The following is a 19,406-nucleotide window of genomic DNA, read 5'->3' on the forward strand; positions in this document are numbered from 1 at the left end:
ATCTCTGAGAGATGTACCCATGGCTCACAGCAAGCTGGAAGCTGACTGTGAGATCTGTGTAAGCCATAAAGCTTTTCTGTTTGCTATTCCTAACACTTGTGCTGTCCGTGCCACCGTGACCAGCAGCATCTCAGCTGTGCCTGGCACCACAGCAAGAACCAGAGCCAGAGCTGCGACCTCCAGTTTTATTTCTGTATCTGCCTCTGCCCAGCCAAACACAAGGGCTGGAGAGACATCTCCTAACCAATAAATTGGGGATCCACCATCCTGGAGAGTCCTCTGGGATGGTTCATGGACCAGGACATCAAAGCCTTCCCACAGCCACCAGCCTCCAAACCAACAAAATGAGCAGCCAACGCTTCTTGGTGGGAATTGTTTGGCACGGGACATCCCAGTAGCACGAAACTTACATATTTATTTTTGAATCAGATGCAGTCACCAGCCTGAGGGTGAAAAGCTTTGGTGTTCCCTACACGGAGGTTCTCCAGGTGCATGCCTTGGGGCAAACAACAGTTATTTTCAGCCTCTGTGTTTCCAGCATTGTTTTCCCCGTCAGTGCAGCAGGGATCTACTAAAAATAAAAAGGTATTCGTGGGAGAGGGTGCGAAGGCAGCTGTTTCCATAGGCAGGTGCCAACGATGAACTAGCCAAGCTGAAAGCACAGTGTGAGAGAGCCCTATCAGGTCAAGCAGAGACTTTACCCAGGTTTTGTTAATACAGGACACGATTTAGGCCAGGAGGACCCACTAAGGAACGCCACCAGCAGGTTCCCCCTTTTCCATAGCACTCCGCTTTCCTCTTCCTTCCTTTGGCAGCTGTGATGGATTTCATTCAGTGTTTGCAGCCTTCAAAACATGCAACAATAGTGGGACAGTGAGGCTCAGGAAGCGGGGGAGCAGGAGCAGCTGACGTAGTGTCCGCTCCAGCCATGCTGCCAGGCACCCCTTCCCCTTCCACTTCACTCCTCCAGGAAGCCTGACCTCTTTTGGGTGTTTTCCAGGCTGTTAATCTGCTTTAGCATCGCAGGGAAAGGCAAGGATGTGGATAACAACCCTGGGCAATGCACCAGTGGTTTAAAATGCCTTGCCTTGTTGGCTTGAAGAAGGGACTTCAAGGCAAAACTGCAGCAAGCCATGTCCGAGGAGGTTGTCCTTCTCCTCTCCTCTCTCTCCATGGCCTTGTTGTGTGTTTGGGGCTGAGGAGCTCCTGAAGGCCCTGAGCAGGTGGGTGAACACCCCCATGAGGCAGGACTGTGGCCATTGGGGTCTTGCTTAGGTGGCAAGGAGAACATAACACCCATGTGCTGGATGAGGATGGGGCTTGCTGCAGGGAAAGGACGTCTGGACATGAGTTCTAGGACTCATTCCCTTCCCTGCATGAATGCTGAATGAGGAGGGAGCCTGGCTCTGGGTTTAAAGCTAGTGCTCGTGGCCTTGGAACAGAATCACAGAATCATTAGGGTTGGAAAAGCCCTCCAAGCTCATCTGGTCCAACCATCCCCTTACCACCACTGTCACCCACTAAACCATGTCCCCAAGCACCATGTCCAACCTTTCCTTGAACACCCCCAGGGACGGGGACTCCACCACCTCCCTGTCACCCCATCCCTACACCCGACCACTCTTTCTGACAGAAATGTCTCCTCATTTCCCACCTGAACCTCCCCTGGCACAACTTGAGGCCATTCCCTCAGTCCTATCACCATTACCTGTGAGCAGAGGCTGACCCCCAGCTCCCCACAGCTCCCTTCAGGCAGTAGCAGAGAGCAATGGGGTCTCCCCTGAGCCTCCTCCAGCCCATACCCCCCCAGTTCCCTCAGCCACTCCTCATATGTTTTGTGTCCCAGACCCTTCACCAGCTTCGTAGCCCTACTCTGGACACGTTTCAGGGCTTTGGTGCTGCTGGTAGCACACCAGCAAGTTCATCTTGAAGCACATCCAGGGGTTCAAAAATTAAGAAGAGCTCAGGATGGACACGGGATGTACACCATCAGCGTAAGAGATGGGGCAGGGCAGCATGACACCTGGCTGCAGGACATTTGTATGTGGTGATATCAGGTCACGGCCCTGTGTATTTATCTGATCTCTGCCCCATGGCAGAGGGCAAAGTGCGATTTAGGTTTCAGGGACAGCACGGCTCTGGAACAAGCTCCGAGCTGAAGAGAGGGGACGGTGAAGTCCACTGCTCCGACAAAATATATAGGGGAATTAAAATAAAGTGCAGAGAGGGAGTGTGGGATGAAGGGCTGGGCGGTGAGGGAAGAGGAGGATGCAGTCTGTGTGTTCCTTTTTTTAGTTTTTTACAAAAAACATGCCCAAGGGGGTAGCAAAACGACCCAATGATCCTTGTGGGTATCGTCCACCTCAGGATGTTCTATGAGCCTGGGACTACACGATCGTTATGATGTCCTCAAGATGTGTCAGGGGAGGCTCAGGTGTGAAATTAGGAGACATTTCTTCTCAGATAGTGGTCAGGGTTGGGGACGGGGTGACAGGGAGGTGGTGGTGGCATCCCCGTCCCTGGGGGTTTTCAAGGGAAGGTGCTTGGGGACATGGTTCAGTGGGTGACAGCGGTGGTAGGCGGGTGGTTAGACCAGAGGAGGTTGGAGGCATTTCCAAATTTAACGATTTAGTGATTCTGTGATTCTGGGGTTCTTTTATTTGATGATTCTGCGACCCCACAGCTCAAAATGGGGCGCGTTTGGGGTAGGTGGGGGCTCAAGCCCACAGCCCTCAGGAGGCTCGGGCGAGCCCGTACCACAGCGGGCGGGGGGGGGGGGGGAGCGGGGCTGTGCCGGGGGCTGGACGCGCCCATGACAGGAGGCGGGGGGTGGGCTGGGCGCTGCGCCGGGGGACAGGCGTTGGACGAGCCCATTCTCCCTGAATGGGGGGAGACATAAACAATACGCTCCACTCACTTTATATATAATTATTATCGAAGGGAAAAAAACATTTTACCATCCTTTAAAATATTGAAGCTGAACGTCGGGCTGCGTTCCGCCCGCCGAAGAGCCGAGAAGAGCGAGCATCATTGCGGTCCGTCGTCCTTTACCCCCCTTTCTCCTCAGAGGTGGCGCGGGCGGGGCGGGCCGGGGCGGGGCTGATGGCGGCGGTTGCTGCGGGCGCTGTGGTGCCGCGGCTCCCCCCTCACCGCCCCCCGCCGTCGCCATGGCGCTGTGCGGCCGCTCTTCGCTGCTCCGGACGGCCCCGGCCCCGAGCCCTTCGCCCCGACGCTCCCCTGCCGCCGCCGAAGCTTTCGTCAGGTAACGGGAGGGGGGTGGTGGGAAGGGGGCCGGGATGGGTGTTGTGGGTGCTGAGGGGGGGGTTGGGGGGGGATGTGGGGGCTGTGAGGGGGTTTGGGGCGCTGAGGGGGTGATATGGGGGGGATATGGGGGCTGTGAGGGGGTTTGGTGCACTGAGGGGATGATTTGGGGTCGATATGGGGGCTCTGAGGGGTCCGGGGAGGGTTTGTGGGGGCTTTTAGGGGACGCTATGGAAGTGATAAGGGGGCTGTGAGGGGATTTGGGGCTCTGAGGGGACGATATAGGGGCTGTGAGGTGGTTTGGGACGCTGAGAGGATGATATGGGGGCGATATGGGGGCTGTGAGGGGTGCAGGGCGGTCTGTAGGGGTTCTTAGGGGACGCTATGGGGGCGATACGGGGGCTGTGAGGGGGTTTGGGGCGCTGAGGGGACGATACGGGGCGATATGGGGGCTGTGAAGGGTCCGGGGGAGGGTATGGGGGCTCTTAGGGGACGCTATGGAGGCGATATGGGAGATCTGAGGGAGTTTGGGGCTCTGAGGGGACGATATGGGGTCTGGGGGGGTCTGTAGGGGCTCTGAGGGGACACTGTGGAGGTGATATGGGGGCTGTGAGGGGGCTTGGGGCGCTGAGGAGATGGTATGGGGACGATATGAGGGCTGTGAGGGGATGTGGGGCTCTGAGGGGATGATATGTTGATGATACAGAGTCTGTGAGGGGGCTTGGGGGTCTGTAGGGGCTCTGAGGGGACGCTGTGGGGGCAATAAGGGGGCTATGAGGGGGCGTGTGGAGGTCCATGGGGGCTCTTGGGGGACGCTGTAGAGGCGATATGGGGTCTCTGAGGGGGTTCTGAAGGGTGAGGGGGCTCCATTGGGGTGCTGAGGGGATGTTATGGGGGCCATGAGGGGGCAGGGGGCTCATTTGGGAGCTCTGAGGGGGCTGGGGTCGATATAGGGGCGCTTTGAGTGCCCTGAGGGGGAGCTGTGGGGGCTCAGGCATGGCTGGGGACTCTGAGGGAGCGCTGAGGGGGCTGGGGGCGTTATAGGGGTGCTAAGGGGGCCACTGGGGAGTGTTTTGTGGGGTAAGGGTGTGCGGGTGTTGAGGGGTTCCCTTGGGGAACAGATGGGGTACTTCGAGAGCTGTGGGCACTGAAGGTGGTGCTTGAGGAGAAAAAGGGGGTGTGAGGGGCTTGGGGGGGGGATCTTGGGGCGTGGTGTGGGGCCATGCCACCCCCCTACCACCACTGTCACCCACTGAACCACATCCCCAAGCACCACGTCCAACCTTCCCTTGAACACCCCCAGGGACGGGGACTCCACCACCTCCCCGGGCACCCCGTCCCAATGCCTGACTGCTCTGTCTGAGAAGAAACATCTCATTTCCAACCTGAAATTAGGGTGAAATTAAAGAAAGGAGATGAGCGCGGTGTGTTCGTGTGGGCAGCTGCTGGGGGGCTCGTGCTGAGCTTCAGGAACAGGGAGGGCGAAGCTGGAAGGAGGTGGGACATGGGGCCGTGTTAGGGGATAGCAATAGCTCCCCGGGAGCTCAGGTGTCAGCTCAGGTATCTCTAGGTTGCTAGCTCTGCGCCCTTTTTCAAGGCTTAAGGTGTGTGCGTTGGGCTACGGTCCATTATTTGAAGTGTTTTGAGTATCCTAGAGAACAACCCATGGAAATAAGGACTGCAGGCAGCAAGCATTTTGCAGCACAATACGTGGAAGTACTCCCCAGTGTAAAATCAGATAATAGAATAACCGGGACGTTGCATATGAATTGCAAAATTGCTGCAAACAAATGGTTGGCCCAAGCTGTTTGGTATTAAAATGGCTGTGTATTTGCCACAAGCTTTCTTTTGTTCGGGGAGGGAATAAGAGCGTTGTCGCTTGTCAGACAATGTGCCTGTGAAATGAGAAATTCTGCAGGGAGAGAGGGAGAAATGGAGGTCGCTGTGTTCGCCTGGAATACACGAACATGGCTGGTCCTGGTGGTTGTGCTCCTCCTCAGCCAGCTGGTGGGAACTGAATTGATCCCAAGAGGGAAGGCAAAAAGAAGGGATCTTGTTCAAATATTTTCGTTTCTCACTGAATAAATTAACTGTATTTGCTTAAAAGGAGCTTGCCGTTTGTTTATAGCTGGAGATTCTCTCTCAATTCATTCCTAAGAAAATCCCAAGAAGGTAAAACAAAACAAAAAGGCAAAAACCACGCTGAAAGAGAAAATGGTTTCCTCTCAAGCCCCCTTTCTTTATGAGTGATTTCTGTAATTTGAGAGCCTGTTTCAGAGTTGTCATGAGAACATTCGGGCTGCGAACATCTGCAAGCTTTCGAGCTCCACCGGGAGATCCAGACAGCATCTGTAAATCGGCGTGTTTGTAGGAGGCATGTCATCCGTTAGGTTTTTTTTTTCCCCTCTCCAACGTTCGTTCTTGTGCAGTTTTTTTTCAGTCCAGATGGAGGAGGGAGGCCAGTGTTTGTCATAAATTTCCCAAGCAGTCAGCAGATACAAGGCAGTTCATAAAAATAACTTAAAACAAAACAATCCGTTACCCGTCCCTCCCCCTCCGTGTCCCAAACAGGAATGGAAAAATTCTTAAGACTATATAAAGAATAGAGAAACGGCCAGAGATAATTCTTGGAGTTCTTCCACATGCTTCAGAGATTTGGTCTTGCTGTGTGGTGCGCTGGGAGCCGGCGTTTGCCACAGGGACCCGAAGCATTGCAACGGCAAAAGGAAGAAAGTTGTGCAAATAAAGAGGAAAAGTGTCTTGACTGAGAGATGAGCATTGTCCTAAAAAAAGGGTGCTTCTTTTTAGAAGCTGATGTCATGCTTCATGTGTCTGTGGGACCGTGTGTTTTGAGTATATGTGCTTTTTTTGATCAAAATTTCTGTTAAACATCAGCATCTGAAACTGAGGTGAGCTTGTTCCGTTTGGTGGGGATTTGGACCCACCCAATTCCATGTTACCCTGATGTAAAACAGCGTAGGCAAATCCTCGTCCTTATTTACCCACATTTCTAGCAGGCACCCAGCGAGAGCTCATCTGCATTTTATGTGGGGAAATGCAAAGCGAGTACTGGGGTTTGTTTAACATTGTCTCTGCCTCTGTGCCTGACATTATTATCCTCTGCACCGTTCTGTTTTTAATCACCGAGTGGTTAAATATGTGGCTTTTTTCTTCCCCTACAGCTTCACAGATCCGTCGGTGGGGTGTTCGGGAGCATGGTGCTGCAGGGACAAAAGAGCTGTTGTGGTTTCCCAACCCATTCTAGCTGGGGACATACAGATCTGTGTTGCAGGATTAACAGTTTGTATCCATGTGTTCCTCGGGTAATGATGCCGAGGGTCAGGGTTTTGTAATAGCAGTTTCACCTAATTTTTTTTAAGGAATGCTCTGCATTTGAGCTATGCAAAAAGGGACCTAAATTGACTATGCTGAAGGGGGGGTGAAAGGAGAAAAACAAGCCCTGTGTTCTGCATTTGGGGAGTTTTCTACCATGGTAGAGAAGGAAGAGGCGTTGGGGTTTGTCAGCTGCTAGTTTGGGCCTGAAGTTCAGAGGGATGTGGAAGTGGAAAGGCAGGGTGCCACTTTGTTAGGTGATAGGTTTTCTGAGAGGAGTAGTTGGCATCCTTACTGACATGCTGTAGTTTCAGAAGGTGAATAAACAGAGCTGGTGTTCACACATCAGGCTGTAAAATAATGCATCATGGCCACAGGTCTGGCTGGCATCTGCATGTGCACAGCTGGTGGGCAACCGTTTGGGTGCACCCGTGGAAGAACTTCACTTGGCTTCCAGCCCTTTAGCTGGTGGTGGGACTTCCAGCTGTCCTAAAACCATGCTGGTGTACATCTACGTGACACATTAAATTAAAGCAGGTCTTGTCTGTGAGCTGCTCACAGCAAAAAGTGTGCTGAAGGGCTGTGCTGGGTCCAAGTGTGGCTACGGGAAATACCAGCGTGAATATTGATGTGCAGCCTTAAAAAATAGTTCTGCTGTTTGGGTGTGCTGGGTCCCAAACAAGCCTGGAGTTTGGAAACGGCGCCAGGTAGTCCCAAAATCCAGTAAGGGTCTCTTCTGGTGTGCTCTGAGATCCCTGAATTGTGGAATTGAATATTGCTCTTCAGTTAAACTGAAGAAGCAAGGAATTTGGCCCTGCAAAATGCAAACCAAGTTGAAGTTCCTTCCTCTGCATCCAGTCTTAATGTTCGTTACCAAATATTGCTAACGATGAGTGTTTCTAAAGACGTTGTAGGACTCCTGTTCCTACTCAAGTCTCCTATGTTCTTTGTTAAGAAATCGTGAAAATAGCTGGAAAATTGTGTGTAAGGTAGGAGCACACCATTGTCTGAGTGCCATGCAGTAAAACACAATTATTTTGGTGAATTAAGGAAGGAAAAAAAAAAAAATCAGCAAGGAAAGACCCACCAACCAACCAGCCAAGAGCAAGCATGTTCTGGCTCAATATTAAATTTCAAATAAACTGCTTTTGAAATCCATGAATTTGAGAGCCTTTAACTCAGCCTGGCTTCTGGTTTCTGTTTTCATAAATACCTTAAGATGCTGACCATGTCGGAGTGTGGGAAATCCAGTGCTCTGCTGTATGCAGACAATAACAAGGGTTCTGCTAGAAATTGAGAGGTCAACAAAAAGCCTGCAAAGAATAAACTTCTTGTGTTTTTTGAGGGGTAGAGTGGAAACAGATGGTGGTAGCAGCCAGTTAACAAGGAATGGAATCTGTGGGGGGAAAAAAAAGGCGTGAGCTGTTCTTTATCTTTCCAATTTCTTATTTTTAAATCAAGCACTTAAGGCAGACGCTGCCTTTAACATTAGGTAGACAGCACAAATCCCTCCAAGTCCTTCCCCTTGGATGAGCCTTGATAATGTGAAGATTTGCACGATCTTGCCAGGGGTGCCTCCGACGTTGCTTCCCCTTGTCGGCTGCGATCTGGTAAAGCTTTTACCACGTGCGGGTTTTTAAGGCTGCCTAGCCTTTGTGGGGGAGGAGTGTAACATCTGCCAATATGGAGCAAAACAGGCTCAGCTCGCCGCTCCCTACGGCAGCGGGATTGCATCCATCACGAGAGCTGCAGGGTGACCACAGCTGCGCCATCCCAGGCGTTGGGTGAGCCAGCCTGGGGGAAATCAGGGTAGGCATCAACGGGGGATCGGTGCTGGTCCTGATCCTACATGAAGCACTGCTTGACTGCGACAAGAATGAATGAATTCAGCTTCAGCTGGTAACAAGGGGTGCAGAAAAACTACTACATTGTGGAAACATCGGTTAAATGAAAGTTAAAACACCGGCTGGCATTATTTAAAAAAAAAATATATTTTTTTTCTGGCTGTGAAAGGCACAGTTGTTAATTCTTCATTTGCTGCCAGGCACGGCGTGCAGCGCTCTGCCTGTTACCGAGCTGCGACAGGCTGGGCTGCTACAAAGCAAGGTACTTTGCATAATTAGTAGAAGACGTGTGAACAGATGAGCGCTAATTCTCAGAAGTTAATGACTGTTAATTTTCTTCCTTTTTTTTCTCATCTACTCCAAGGCTAGTGGAAGATCAAGAATTGAATCGAGAACCTCAACAGAGCGGTTCTTAATTGGCCTAAATGCACTTTATTACCAGATGCTACCCCAAAACGTGGTTTGGCTTTCTGACCCTCCTTCCTTGGCAATCAGATTAGCTTGTGATGGCTGAAAGGTTTATATAAATGTGTGTTTTTTAATCCATGATCTAGAGTTTGTGACTTGATGCATGGCTTCAAGATTGTCGGTGAGATACAAAGGCAATGAGAAGGCCGAGACAGTCCCTTGGAACAAGGGGGTGCTTATACTGGTGTAAACCCACGTAGAAACTGGGGAGATTCTCACCGTACCTGCTTGTAAAGCAGCCTGGGTGTCCGTGCTTGTGTCACTGGGCTGTTTGCAGCAGACCTAATTCAAGTATCTCGCAGCTCAGGTCTTGTCTGAGGCTCACAGAAGCCCAGGACTTTAGGGTTTCCTCACAAAGGCTTCACATAATTGTGGTTTTGAACCCATGTAATGCCTGTTTTCAGCATCAAGCTACTGCAAAATGAAGCTGTGGTTACCTACGTGCAGGGATCCAGAGCCCAATCTTCCAGGAGAGCATCCTGAAGCCCGGAGGGTTGTGTGGCTCTGCAGAGATCCTTCACTGCCTCTGTTTGAAGTTGGGAGTGAGGTGGAAAGGAGGAAAATTCAGTGCCCTTGCCAGGGCACCCGCTTTGGAGGTGGGAAAAGTCGGGGATTTTTGTTCCCAGGGCTGTTTCTTTGTTTTTGTCAGATGAGTGTTTAATGTGAAACGCAAGAAAATGCCATTTTTTCCTCTGACTTGATACACAGTCCAGCCTGCATTGTTTAAAAGCATGTAGTAAGAGTTCTAATTATTCTCTTCAGTTTTTCTGAATAACGTCTTTATTCAGGGACAGAACGCTTTGGTTTTTAATGTCAGCCTCTGAATGTAATGATTTATATACACTTGAAATGACGTTGAAAATATCTCCTGAAGAAGCTTTTTTCAAAGATTTCTTTCATAGAAACTGCCTCTTCAACTGAGGCAAGGAAAAATACTCCGCTGAAGGCTGCCCAGTGTTAGAGACTGAAATAAACATGTTTATGGTCATACCTTTCATTATGAAATAACATGATTTGACCTATGCTCTTTGATTTCATGTCAGGACTATTTCCCAAATGAGATGTAGACCTGACCAACTTGGCTTGGCGGGAATTAGGAGCTTAATCCAAGAGCTTTATGCATTTTAAGGGGTTCACTGAAATTAATCTCTGTGGAAGATGCTGAATGTAACTATAAGAGTAATATTTTTAACCTTTTATCACACCATAAAGTAGGAAAAGACCAACCCAGAGCAAACATAGAAGTGTATTCCCCCCCATTTTTTTCTTTTTTTTTTTTTTTTACCCCCTGAAATTTACTTGAACGGATAAGAACATGTTTTTACCAAGCTCACAAAGACAAAAACTCTGTATTTTGCTTTTCTCTGCTCATTACGCAGGGCCATTTTGCTGGTTTGTCTTTACACACGATAAGCCTATTTGATCAGGTCTCCCTTTCATCAGGGATGTTAGTGTGAAATTGAGATTTGAACATCTCAGAGAGGAGCAACTTGTATCTTTTAATAATGCTTTGGAATGAATGAATCTTCCCCAAGGAGTTTCCATGCTTGCTCTTTGTTCAAATTTAGCTCTAGCCACTCCTTTCCTTTAGAAGTGATCCGGGGCGGGGTGAGGGGAGATGGCAAAATCAAGGTATGTGCTCGTGCTGTGTTTGTTGTGCACAAGAGCTTTAAAAAATAATTTTCAATCAAGACAAATCTGCCTTCGGAGAATTGCTTAAATTTGCCTTCGGAGTATATTTGAACGCTGGTAGTGGAGATGTTTTTGAGTCTTTTCTCTGCGAGGATTCAATAGAAAATCTGCCTCCTGTGCCTTTCGTTTGGGAGCATTCATATTTTTCCCGATGACAGTTTCTTTTCCTACTCTGAGCGAGAGCAGGAAGATGCATCCTTTGATATGGTAAGTTGTTTAATAAAAGGCAGTCTGCAAGCTGCTGATTGTGGAACTGCAGATGTCCTTGGGCATGCTTTGTCAGCCCTTCCAATCTGTCCTTCAAATAGACTCGGGAAGCATGGGCTTCTCCTCAGCAGCCCTTCCTAGATAGGTAAAGTAGCAGTTTTGTTTTCCCGTGTGCTTTGTCTGCATGTGAAGCTTCTTCCACGTTGCAATGTTTGAGGGTTGCTCTAGCAATTTTACTTGGCCTGCAGCCGGTCCTTAAATATCTGCGGGCTTGGCTGCATGTTAACAAATGAAGTCAGTTCAATTTGTTTGTAGAGTCCAGGGGATTTTTCTACTTCTGCTCTTTTGACATGGAAAGTACAAAAAAATAAAAAGGGTGCTGTGTGGCTTGCCATCGGGGATCGTGTCACCCCTAGCTAGTCTGGGGTCCTGGTTAACAATGGACTGAAAGCTTCCCAAATAAGATACAAACTCTTAAGTTAATGAAGTTTTAGGTTAGGTTTAATGAATAATTAGGAGCTGTCTATGCAGTGTGAAGCTCAGTGTTTTGTTCACGGAATTCATACCATCACCTACATGGGCAACAACATCTGATATTAGTAGCGGCCGGCTAGATGTCATTTTGCTGTCGTCAGTGCCTAATTTCTTTCTGTATCTCAGACTGGATCAAAATGCCAGTTCATATGTACCCTGGACTACGATATGATGCAGCATTTTTAATATGAATTGGGAAGTTTCAGGCAAAAAGAGTAATTGAGGGGTTCACAGCTCAGGCAACTCAAGAGGGGAAAAAATAAATCTGGAACGAGCATTTGTACAAATGGATCTTTATTTTTTTTTCTTCCCTCCTTCCTGTAGAAGTATCTTGATGTTGTCTGACCTTCACTGTTAGTGTGGACGTTCGGATTGCACTTCGATGGGCTGTGATACAGATCTTTCATGTCTGTTCAGTCTTTCAGAGAAAGTAGAGCATGATAATCATGGGATCGCTGCAAAGACCTGTCCACCTTTTACTTGGTTTAAGTAACTATGAAAATAAGAGTACTTGATGTGGCTTTCTTGTTTATTTGGGCGGATCATAAATTTAGCTCTGTTTGAGGGTTTCTGTAAGAGAAAGCTGTTTCCTAGAGCTGAGCAGCCTGGTTGTATAAACAAGAAAACATTCGGTGATATCAGCAGTGAAAATTCTTGCCTTTTATCTGCTTTGAAACAAGCTCACAAAAGGTTGGCTGGAAGTACAAACTGCGCTGCTCTCTGTGTGGCTGAGATCCTTGCGTAGCTTAGAAATGTGTATTGGACAAGATCAAATTGATACGACAATTCATTTCGGTTCTGAGAATCTTGGCAAGACTTGGTAATGCTTTAAATGTAGATTATCAAAGGATTTGCTTTAGGTTTATAATTTTCTTGAGCTGTTTATTCTAGAAAAAAGTCACAATCGCAATATAGAAGTCACGAGAAAGATACAGTGCGGGTTACTCATGGAAATGCTCTAGATACCCCTCTGGATATACAGGGAAATAAAGTTCCTTTTTTATTGCTTGCATTAAGCATTATTCACAAATATTGGGCTTCCTACATGAATATTGCGCTTCTCAATTTGGTTTTGTGGGGGATTTGGGGCATCTCTGCCATGTAGTTACACAGGGTAGAAGTTTTCTGGTGGTGCTGGGGTGCTCAAACTCTTGACTTTTGCAAATCCCTCCTGGGCTGTCAAACCTTTTGCAGTCCCTTCCCATCACCTCTCTACCTGGGTGTCACCTGCCCTGCGGTGCTTTGTGCTGTGCCCCTCTGGTAGGGGCTGGGTTGGGGAGAGAGGAGGGAACCAAGCAGAAATGGTTGCTAGAGATCAGAGATGAACGAGGCACTTGGTTAGAAGGAATTCTCACGGGTTGTGGTGTTCTCTCAGGGCTACTTGTGCATATTTTAGTGGACAAATATAAATAGTCGGGGGCTGGTTTGATAAGAGATTTAAAAGTATTTCAGAGAAATGATACCTAAGCTGAACCATATCCAAATAACTTCTATAACAAAGGAAAAGCGAGGTAAACTTTGCCCTACCAAATTTGAGCATTTTAAAACACTGGCTTTAAAGACCAATTCTCTTTCTTTTGCAGCTGCAGCCGCCTCCGAAACATTCAGAGTATCCTGACACAGAGCAGCAAATCTCAGCCTGATGGAATCCTTTGCATTTTAGGTTAGTGTTACTTATTTTTCCCCCTCTGCTCTTCTCATTGTATTAATGAAGATGCCATGAGTTTCAGAAAGATGAATATTATCTCCTCCTTCCTGTCCTGTCCCTGTTTGCCAGCAAGAGGACAGCTCTCTGACTGTTGCACCCTTTTCTCTCTCAATATTTCTCAGGCAGACTTCCTGCAATAAGAAGTGATATTAATGTTCTTCCAAGCCTTAAGAAAATTGAGTGCCTGGAGGAAAAGACAAAATCTGCCTTAATGTCCAGATTGAAGGAAAGATAGGGAGAATTTAACCCATGCGTATTTGGAGTAAACAGTCAGCTGTCCAGGCAGCATTTGTGATGGGATAGGAGCTGAAAACATACGTGTTGCAGCTGGTTTCCCCACAGAGGCAGGGATGTGGAAGAAACTAGGAGCTGGAGAAGGCCCTAGGAGTGCCAGGGTTCATAATCATCTGTAGAACATTGGGGAGGAGTGGTTGAGAGCAGGCTCAGCTTGTAAGAGATGAAGAGGGGAAGAAGGGGGAATCAGGAGCCTGGCAGAGTTAATAAAACTGGATTTTAGCAGGAGGGTGGTCTTCCCTCAGGAGAAGTAATTCAGAATGCACTTAAAGAGTTGCTTGAGAAACCTGGGAAGCAGTTGAGAGTGAAATGGTGGTATTTAAACAGTATGTGGTTTCCGTGCTTTATTTCTTCTGGGGGTAGGGGAAAAGAGCAAGACAAAACAAAGCTGTGTGCAGAGGTATGCTATAGGAAAGTCACAGTTTGTTTTTTTTTTTTTTTCTCACAGTTTCATCATTTCTGTATGTAACACTGACTTTTGTTTCTTAATTTATAATTACTGTTGGTACATTAAAGAAGTCAGGAATTATAATTGAAATTCCCTGCAGGATAGGTCTAGAGTAACTGTGCAAATAACATATAACAGTTAAGGATGGAGAAATCGAGTGTAGCCCTAAAGAAGTTGTGTAGTAATGGATTTGCAATAAGAAACGATACAACAGATCGTTTCCTGCCATCGCCTGGTTTTGATTTTTTTTGAATGGTGCAGCAAGAAAATTTGAAGCTCTCTTAGTGGACCAGAAAAATCTTAAAAGGTGCATAACCTAGTTCTCTTCTGATGTCAACTATCTAACAACCTTCCTAACCCACATTCTTCACAGCTGAAGACATCTTTGGTTAAGTAGTAACTTCACAGGTAGGTGATCTATTAGGTGGCTCTGTCAACCTTGCATCGAAACTTACTGATACAAGATAAATCACTTGGTTTGGCTTTTAATGCCAGTCAAGTTTCATAAGATACCCCAAGTTGTGCCATCTCTTAATTCTGGCCGTTGACTCTGCACTACTCGTGACTCTTAATTCTGAAGCTGCAGTAAGTCTCGAGCAAAAAAGTCACTCAAAACATTGTACAGCTTTAGGGAAAACATCAGAGGCAAAAGGAATTCCTTTGTGTAAGCCTCAGTGTGATGTGGAATGTTTAAGACCATGCATAAGGCTGCCTCGTAACGCGCGTTTCTGTTATGGAAATATAGGAAGCGTGTTTTGTCATTAAACTTGTGCTTTGCAGTAATCTTTCTGCATGCACAATGGGGCTGCTGTTGTCGAAGCTGACCTGTCTAATGTAGCAGAATTTCTCACATAACTCTGGTTAAGCAGGAATGTCTCTGTTATGAATGGATTAAATCTGTCTTCAAATTCACACTTGCAGTGACAAAAATATCATCTTACATCTTGATTCCTCTTGTATATAAAGTAGCTAATCTTTTATACTTTTTTTTTTTTTTTTTACAATCACTGCATTTTATATTTCACCTGGCTCTTTTTAATGACTTGCAGCTAATGTGTTTCCCTCCCCCCAGCTTTCATTTTACCCACTGCATGGTGAGATGAAACAGCATAAAATTCACAGCTTCACTTCAGGTGGTGCAGCGTTTCTACTGAAATTGGGAAAATTCTAATGAGGTGCAGAACTGACCAGCTGTTGACACAATTATTTAAATGCAGTTCTGGCTAATTTTAAAGAATCCTGGGTCTTGTGTTTTAAAATGGTTGAGCGGTGGCATTTCTGCGTTCTTTGCTGGTGACAAAAGGCATCGCAGCTGACAGGAGAAAGGCATCTGGAGGTCAGGAGAGAAGAGATGCATGTCAGATGTGTCTTGAAGAAGCTGTGGTGTCTCAGCTGGAGCGCATTGCTGTTAAAGTTAAGAAAATATATTGAACTACCTAAATTATACTGTCAGCTTCTTTTTTTTATAATGCTGCTCTTTCTCACAATTTACTTTGAGAGCGTATTTTTAGCTCGTGTTTAAGTTGTGATTGCTGAGGATGTGTATTTAGTAGGCTGTCTGTAAATCTGACTGTAGGTTGTAGCTCTTCTGACTGTAGATCAAACTTTGTGTCGCAGTTCAGCATAGCTAAGCTAAATTTTTCCAGACCTTGACATTTACCTTTTATACTCCCTGAAGAGGATAGGAGTACTTTCGAGCCTGTGCCAGTACATCTTCAAGTTATCTCCTTTTTTCTTATGTGTGACAACTTCTTTAGGATCTTTTAAAATTATATCTGCGCTGCACGGGGCTCGTGCACTTAGGATGTGGGAGAAACCTCACCAAAATTTAGCACATTGAACTGGTTTTTCATCCCTCCTCCTTTCTAAATGAAGACTATTTTAATAGTTAAGTGCCATTTCTTGTGGATGGCAGCTGTACAACCGTGTGATGGCTTTGGGCAGCTGTCAAAAGGTGACCAGTCCACTTGCTCCAGCCTCACCTTCCTGCTACCTCCCTGTGTCCCGAGAGCTCACGTGGGTGTTTGAGGTGCTAGGGAACAGGTATTGCTTTTGGTGCATGGAGATCTGTCAGGAATGCATGGCTAGGAACAAGAAAGTGTGACTTTTCTCCTCCTCTAGAGTGCTTATGTCAGTTTATCAACTGAGAAGTTACAAATGAGGTGGCTGAGCTGAATCCCTTTTTTGCTGAAGAACAGGGATTCAGCTCAGAAAGGGATTTCGGTTGCAAAAAAGGGATTCTCACCCTGTTCCCGGTCTTGTAGGCAGCGGCGAGCTGCTGGGCTGCCTCACTGCCTGGCTACACCCTTATGAGGAGCTGGGACAGCCTGGGATTACTCAGTTTGTGGCTCCGCTGAGCCAGGCGTGGGGGTTTCCGAATTACCAGCTTCCCCATTGTTCTCCTGAGGGCTCCAGACATGCTTTCTGGAGGTATCTGATCTTTGCCTGTGTTTCATTTCCTGTTTGTTTTCCACTAACTGGAGCTGTGCCTTTAACTCCAGATGCTTCGGTATAGGGACCATTTTATCTTCTGATTTCCCATGCTTATTTCTCTCTCCTTTTCTCCTGGTTCTCTGTTACTCAGCCTGTCCACTAGGCTCACCACCTTGGCTCTTCAGCCTTTGGAGACCTCTGTAATGAGCCTGATCGGATGAAAGTGGCCGTGACATTTGCACTTTCCCCTTTGTTTTGCCCGTAGTTGAGTGTCTCATTAGATTAACATCTGATCAGTGCTGTTTGCTTGTGAAACATTAGCAATGCCTCTTGCAGAACAACTGATCCAACAGCTTGCTGCTGCTGAAAGGGACCATCCGAACTCCTTTGTGCTCCATTGATTGCTCATCAGATTGTCTTCAAAAGTTGCTTCAGTGAGGCTCAAGCAGCAAACCAGTTTATCTTCAGGACATTGTGTGCTAATTTTGTAATGTTACAGTGGGGTTCAGGCTGACTGCTGATGTTTTGAGTCCCCAAGAGCAAAGGGGGTGGTAGCTTGCTGGAAGGAGGGTCACTGCACATTTGGTTCTAACTCGAGTCCTGCCTTGAGGTGGATGGGAGCTTTGGTACCACAATCATTGTGTTGAGTCCCATTGAATTCTAGATTACACTGCTACATCTGCTTTTGTGCGAATGGAAATTTAAATTAAATTAAAAAAAGAGAACTAGAGAGTGTTCTGCCTCACCTTGCTCATTCATTTACGGTCTGTCTTTAAGTTCCCAGATCCAGGGCAGTCTGTACAGATTATCAGCAAAGTGATGACAGAGAATTGCAGAAGAGAGGACAAATGAGCAGCTGGGAGTTATTTGGCTGAGCTGTACTGATGCTGTGACTGGAGTTAGAAATGAACTGCTAAGGCTCCCCGTTATCAGGGACACCTAACCTCCAAAATCCTGGCATCACGGAACGGTTTGGGTTGGAAGGGACAAAAAAGATCATCCAGTTCCACCCCCCTGCTGTGAGCAGGGACACCTCCCCCTGGATTGTGGCTCACTTTCAGAAAAGCGCATTCCAGTGCTGTGTGTAGGAATGGGAGGTCAATGCTAGAAGCTAGATAGCAAAGGAATGAGGATTTCAAGATCCTGGCAGAGTTTTGAGGGCTGAGAAAGCCAGGGCTAGTGTGGTGTAGTTTTCCCCTTTCCCAGCAGCTACAAGCAGGGAGCAGTGTTAGTTTCATAGCTTCAGCACAACTTTAAGTGATTCTCTTCATCTCTTCTGTGTGCTTAAACCAAATATGGGATACTTGGGAATATGTGTGAGCTATCCAAAGAACTATTACTAGACAAAGGAGAGCTTATTAAGGTGTAGAATTCAGTAGCTGGAGGCAGACACTGCATCTGGTTAACACCTTAAAGTCTGAAGCACAGCTTAAAAAAAAAAGTATAGTTAGGAGAACCTAGTGTTTGTTCTGATTTCTGATGTGCTCACATGACTTCAGTTTGATTTGTGATAAAAGTCCCAAAGCCCAGACATCCAGGCTGGGTTATTACATTATCATCGTACTGATCTCGTTAGGATAACAGAAACAAATGACTTGTTGACAACCATCCAACTGTATCCTAATATAACTTGGTGGGAAAACGTGGCCTTAGTGTTTATGAGAGATTTTGTGTCATTCGAGACCCGTGATCTCTACCATGAGAAACCTTGATTTATTTCAGTATAATTAGAATCTGTTTTCCAGAGATGAAGGCCTTCCCTAAATCTGTGGCTTGTTTCTTTTCTCTTGTATTTGTTCTTACCTCTTCATGTTACAGATCTTCAGTTTTCATTTTACTTTCCCAATGACCACAGAACCTTTTTCTTTTTATGGAAGCTGTTTGTATACCATATGTTACGTCTGAATGTCTTTTGACTTGTTAGAAGTCTGCAGTGGCTTTCTGGTGACTCAGGGATTACACTGTAATACTTGCGAGATAATGTTTAATCATGTATTCTAAAGCAGGAGATTTAGGTCACAGGATTAGTTTGTTAGGAAGCTTCTATCAAGAACATATTCATTGGAATGAACACTGCATCCAGACAGATGTCAAGTTTCAATTACTAGATAAAATTGAAACTCTATTGCTTCATAACACTGCAGAAAACTAGACTATTTTTTATGCAGGACCTGTAGATTTAGGTCAAAAGAAGAATGTCAGCATGTAGCAATGAACTTGCAAAAGCTGCCTTGTCCCTCTCCTCCTTTCCCTGTGAAGGTGTTCAGGTAATGCTCCTGTTAAAATATTTTTCTTAGCTGGGAAGAACACAAACTTTACAGGTGCACTGTGTTGAGAGAGAATGTTTCACATCTGGCTTTGCTTTTGCAGGAATAGATAGCCGATACAATGAAGGTTGCAGGGAACTGGCAAACTATCTGCTTTTTGGCTTGTACAGTCAGAGTAACAATGACTTCGAGAGAACTGGTTTCCCTGAAGAAGTTCTTGATGGTAAGTAGTACACTCAGCATTTTCATCAATTCTTTGCCTTTGGAGAGAGGCTTGTCCAGGAAAAGTGATAGACAATGGGGAAAAAAGAAAAAGCCAGAAAACTTCTAATCACGTTTATAGACCTGAAAAACTGTTCTAAAAACGCTACTGAAGAACCCTTGTTCAAATTTCCTTCCCCCAATTCAGAACTTCCTCCAAATGTTCTAAAGAAGGAGAAATACACCCAGTATCAGAGTCCTCGTTCAGTCATGGTGTGTTTGTACATTTATCATCAATTATTATCTGATCAAACCGTTGGAGTTCTAAAAGAGTAAAGCTATATTTTTCCTTTACTTCAACATATTCTCTTATTTTCATGCAACTTTCAATGTCCATCGTACATGTTGTAAGGCTAGTTTTCAGTTGGAGCAAGCTGATGTAACATCAAGCAAGAGCAGCTGTAGTTTACAGTTCTCGAAGTGCTCTGTGAGTCCTCATCACTGACACTCTTGGCCTGTCAAAGGACAGGCTGACGCAAGTTCTGTGCAAGACTTCCAAATAAACCCGCAGTTGTTCTGGACAGCAAAAAGTACTATTGTACTTGGAGCAGTGCAGAGCTGCCAACTGTTCCATTAAAAAAAAAAAAAAGAAAAGTGGGGGATGACTGTTTATTCAAATAGTTAAATAATTTCTTTTAATGAGGCATGTTATAGGA

The 19,406-nt window shown here is 46.4% G+C and overlaps 1 protein-coding gene across 2 annotated transcripts in view; it reads left to right on the forward strand.

Annotated features, from left to right (window-relative positions):
• Positions 1 to 3,102: 3,102 nt before the first annotated feature.
• DNAAF9 (dynein axonemal assembly factor 9) overlaps positions 3,103 to 19,406 on the forward strand; it is a 72,249-nt gene continuing 55,945 nt past the window's right edge. For both annotated transcript variants that reach the window (XM_068679537.1, XM_068679538.1), the window contains exons 1-3: positions 3,103 to 3,262; positions 12,923 to 13,002; positions 18,593 to 18,712. In XM_068679537.1, the coding sequence (XP_068535638.1) occupies positions 3,168 to 3,262; positions 12,923 to 13,002; positions 18,593 to 18,712 (295 nt within the window). In that variant the 5' untranslated portion in view covers positions 3,103 to 3,167. The remainder of the gene's footprint in view (positions 3,263 to 12,922; positions 13,003 to 18,592; positions 18,713 to 19,406) is intronic.

Source organism: Anas acuta, chromosome 4, assembly GCF_963932015.1.
Source record: "Anas acuta chromosome 4, bAnaAcu1.1, whole genome shotgun sequence".
In the NCBI taxonomy this organism is placed as follows: domain Eukaryota; kingdom Metazoa; phylum Chordata; class Aves; order Anseriformes; family Anatidae; genus Anas; species Anas acuta.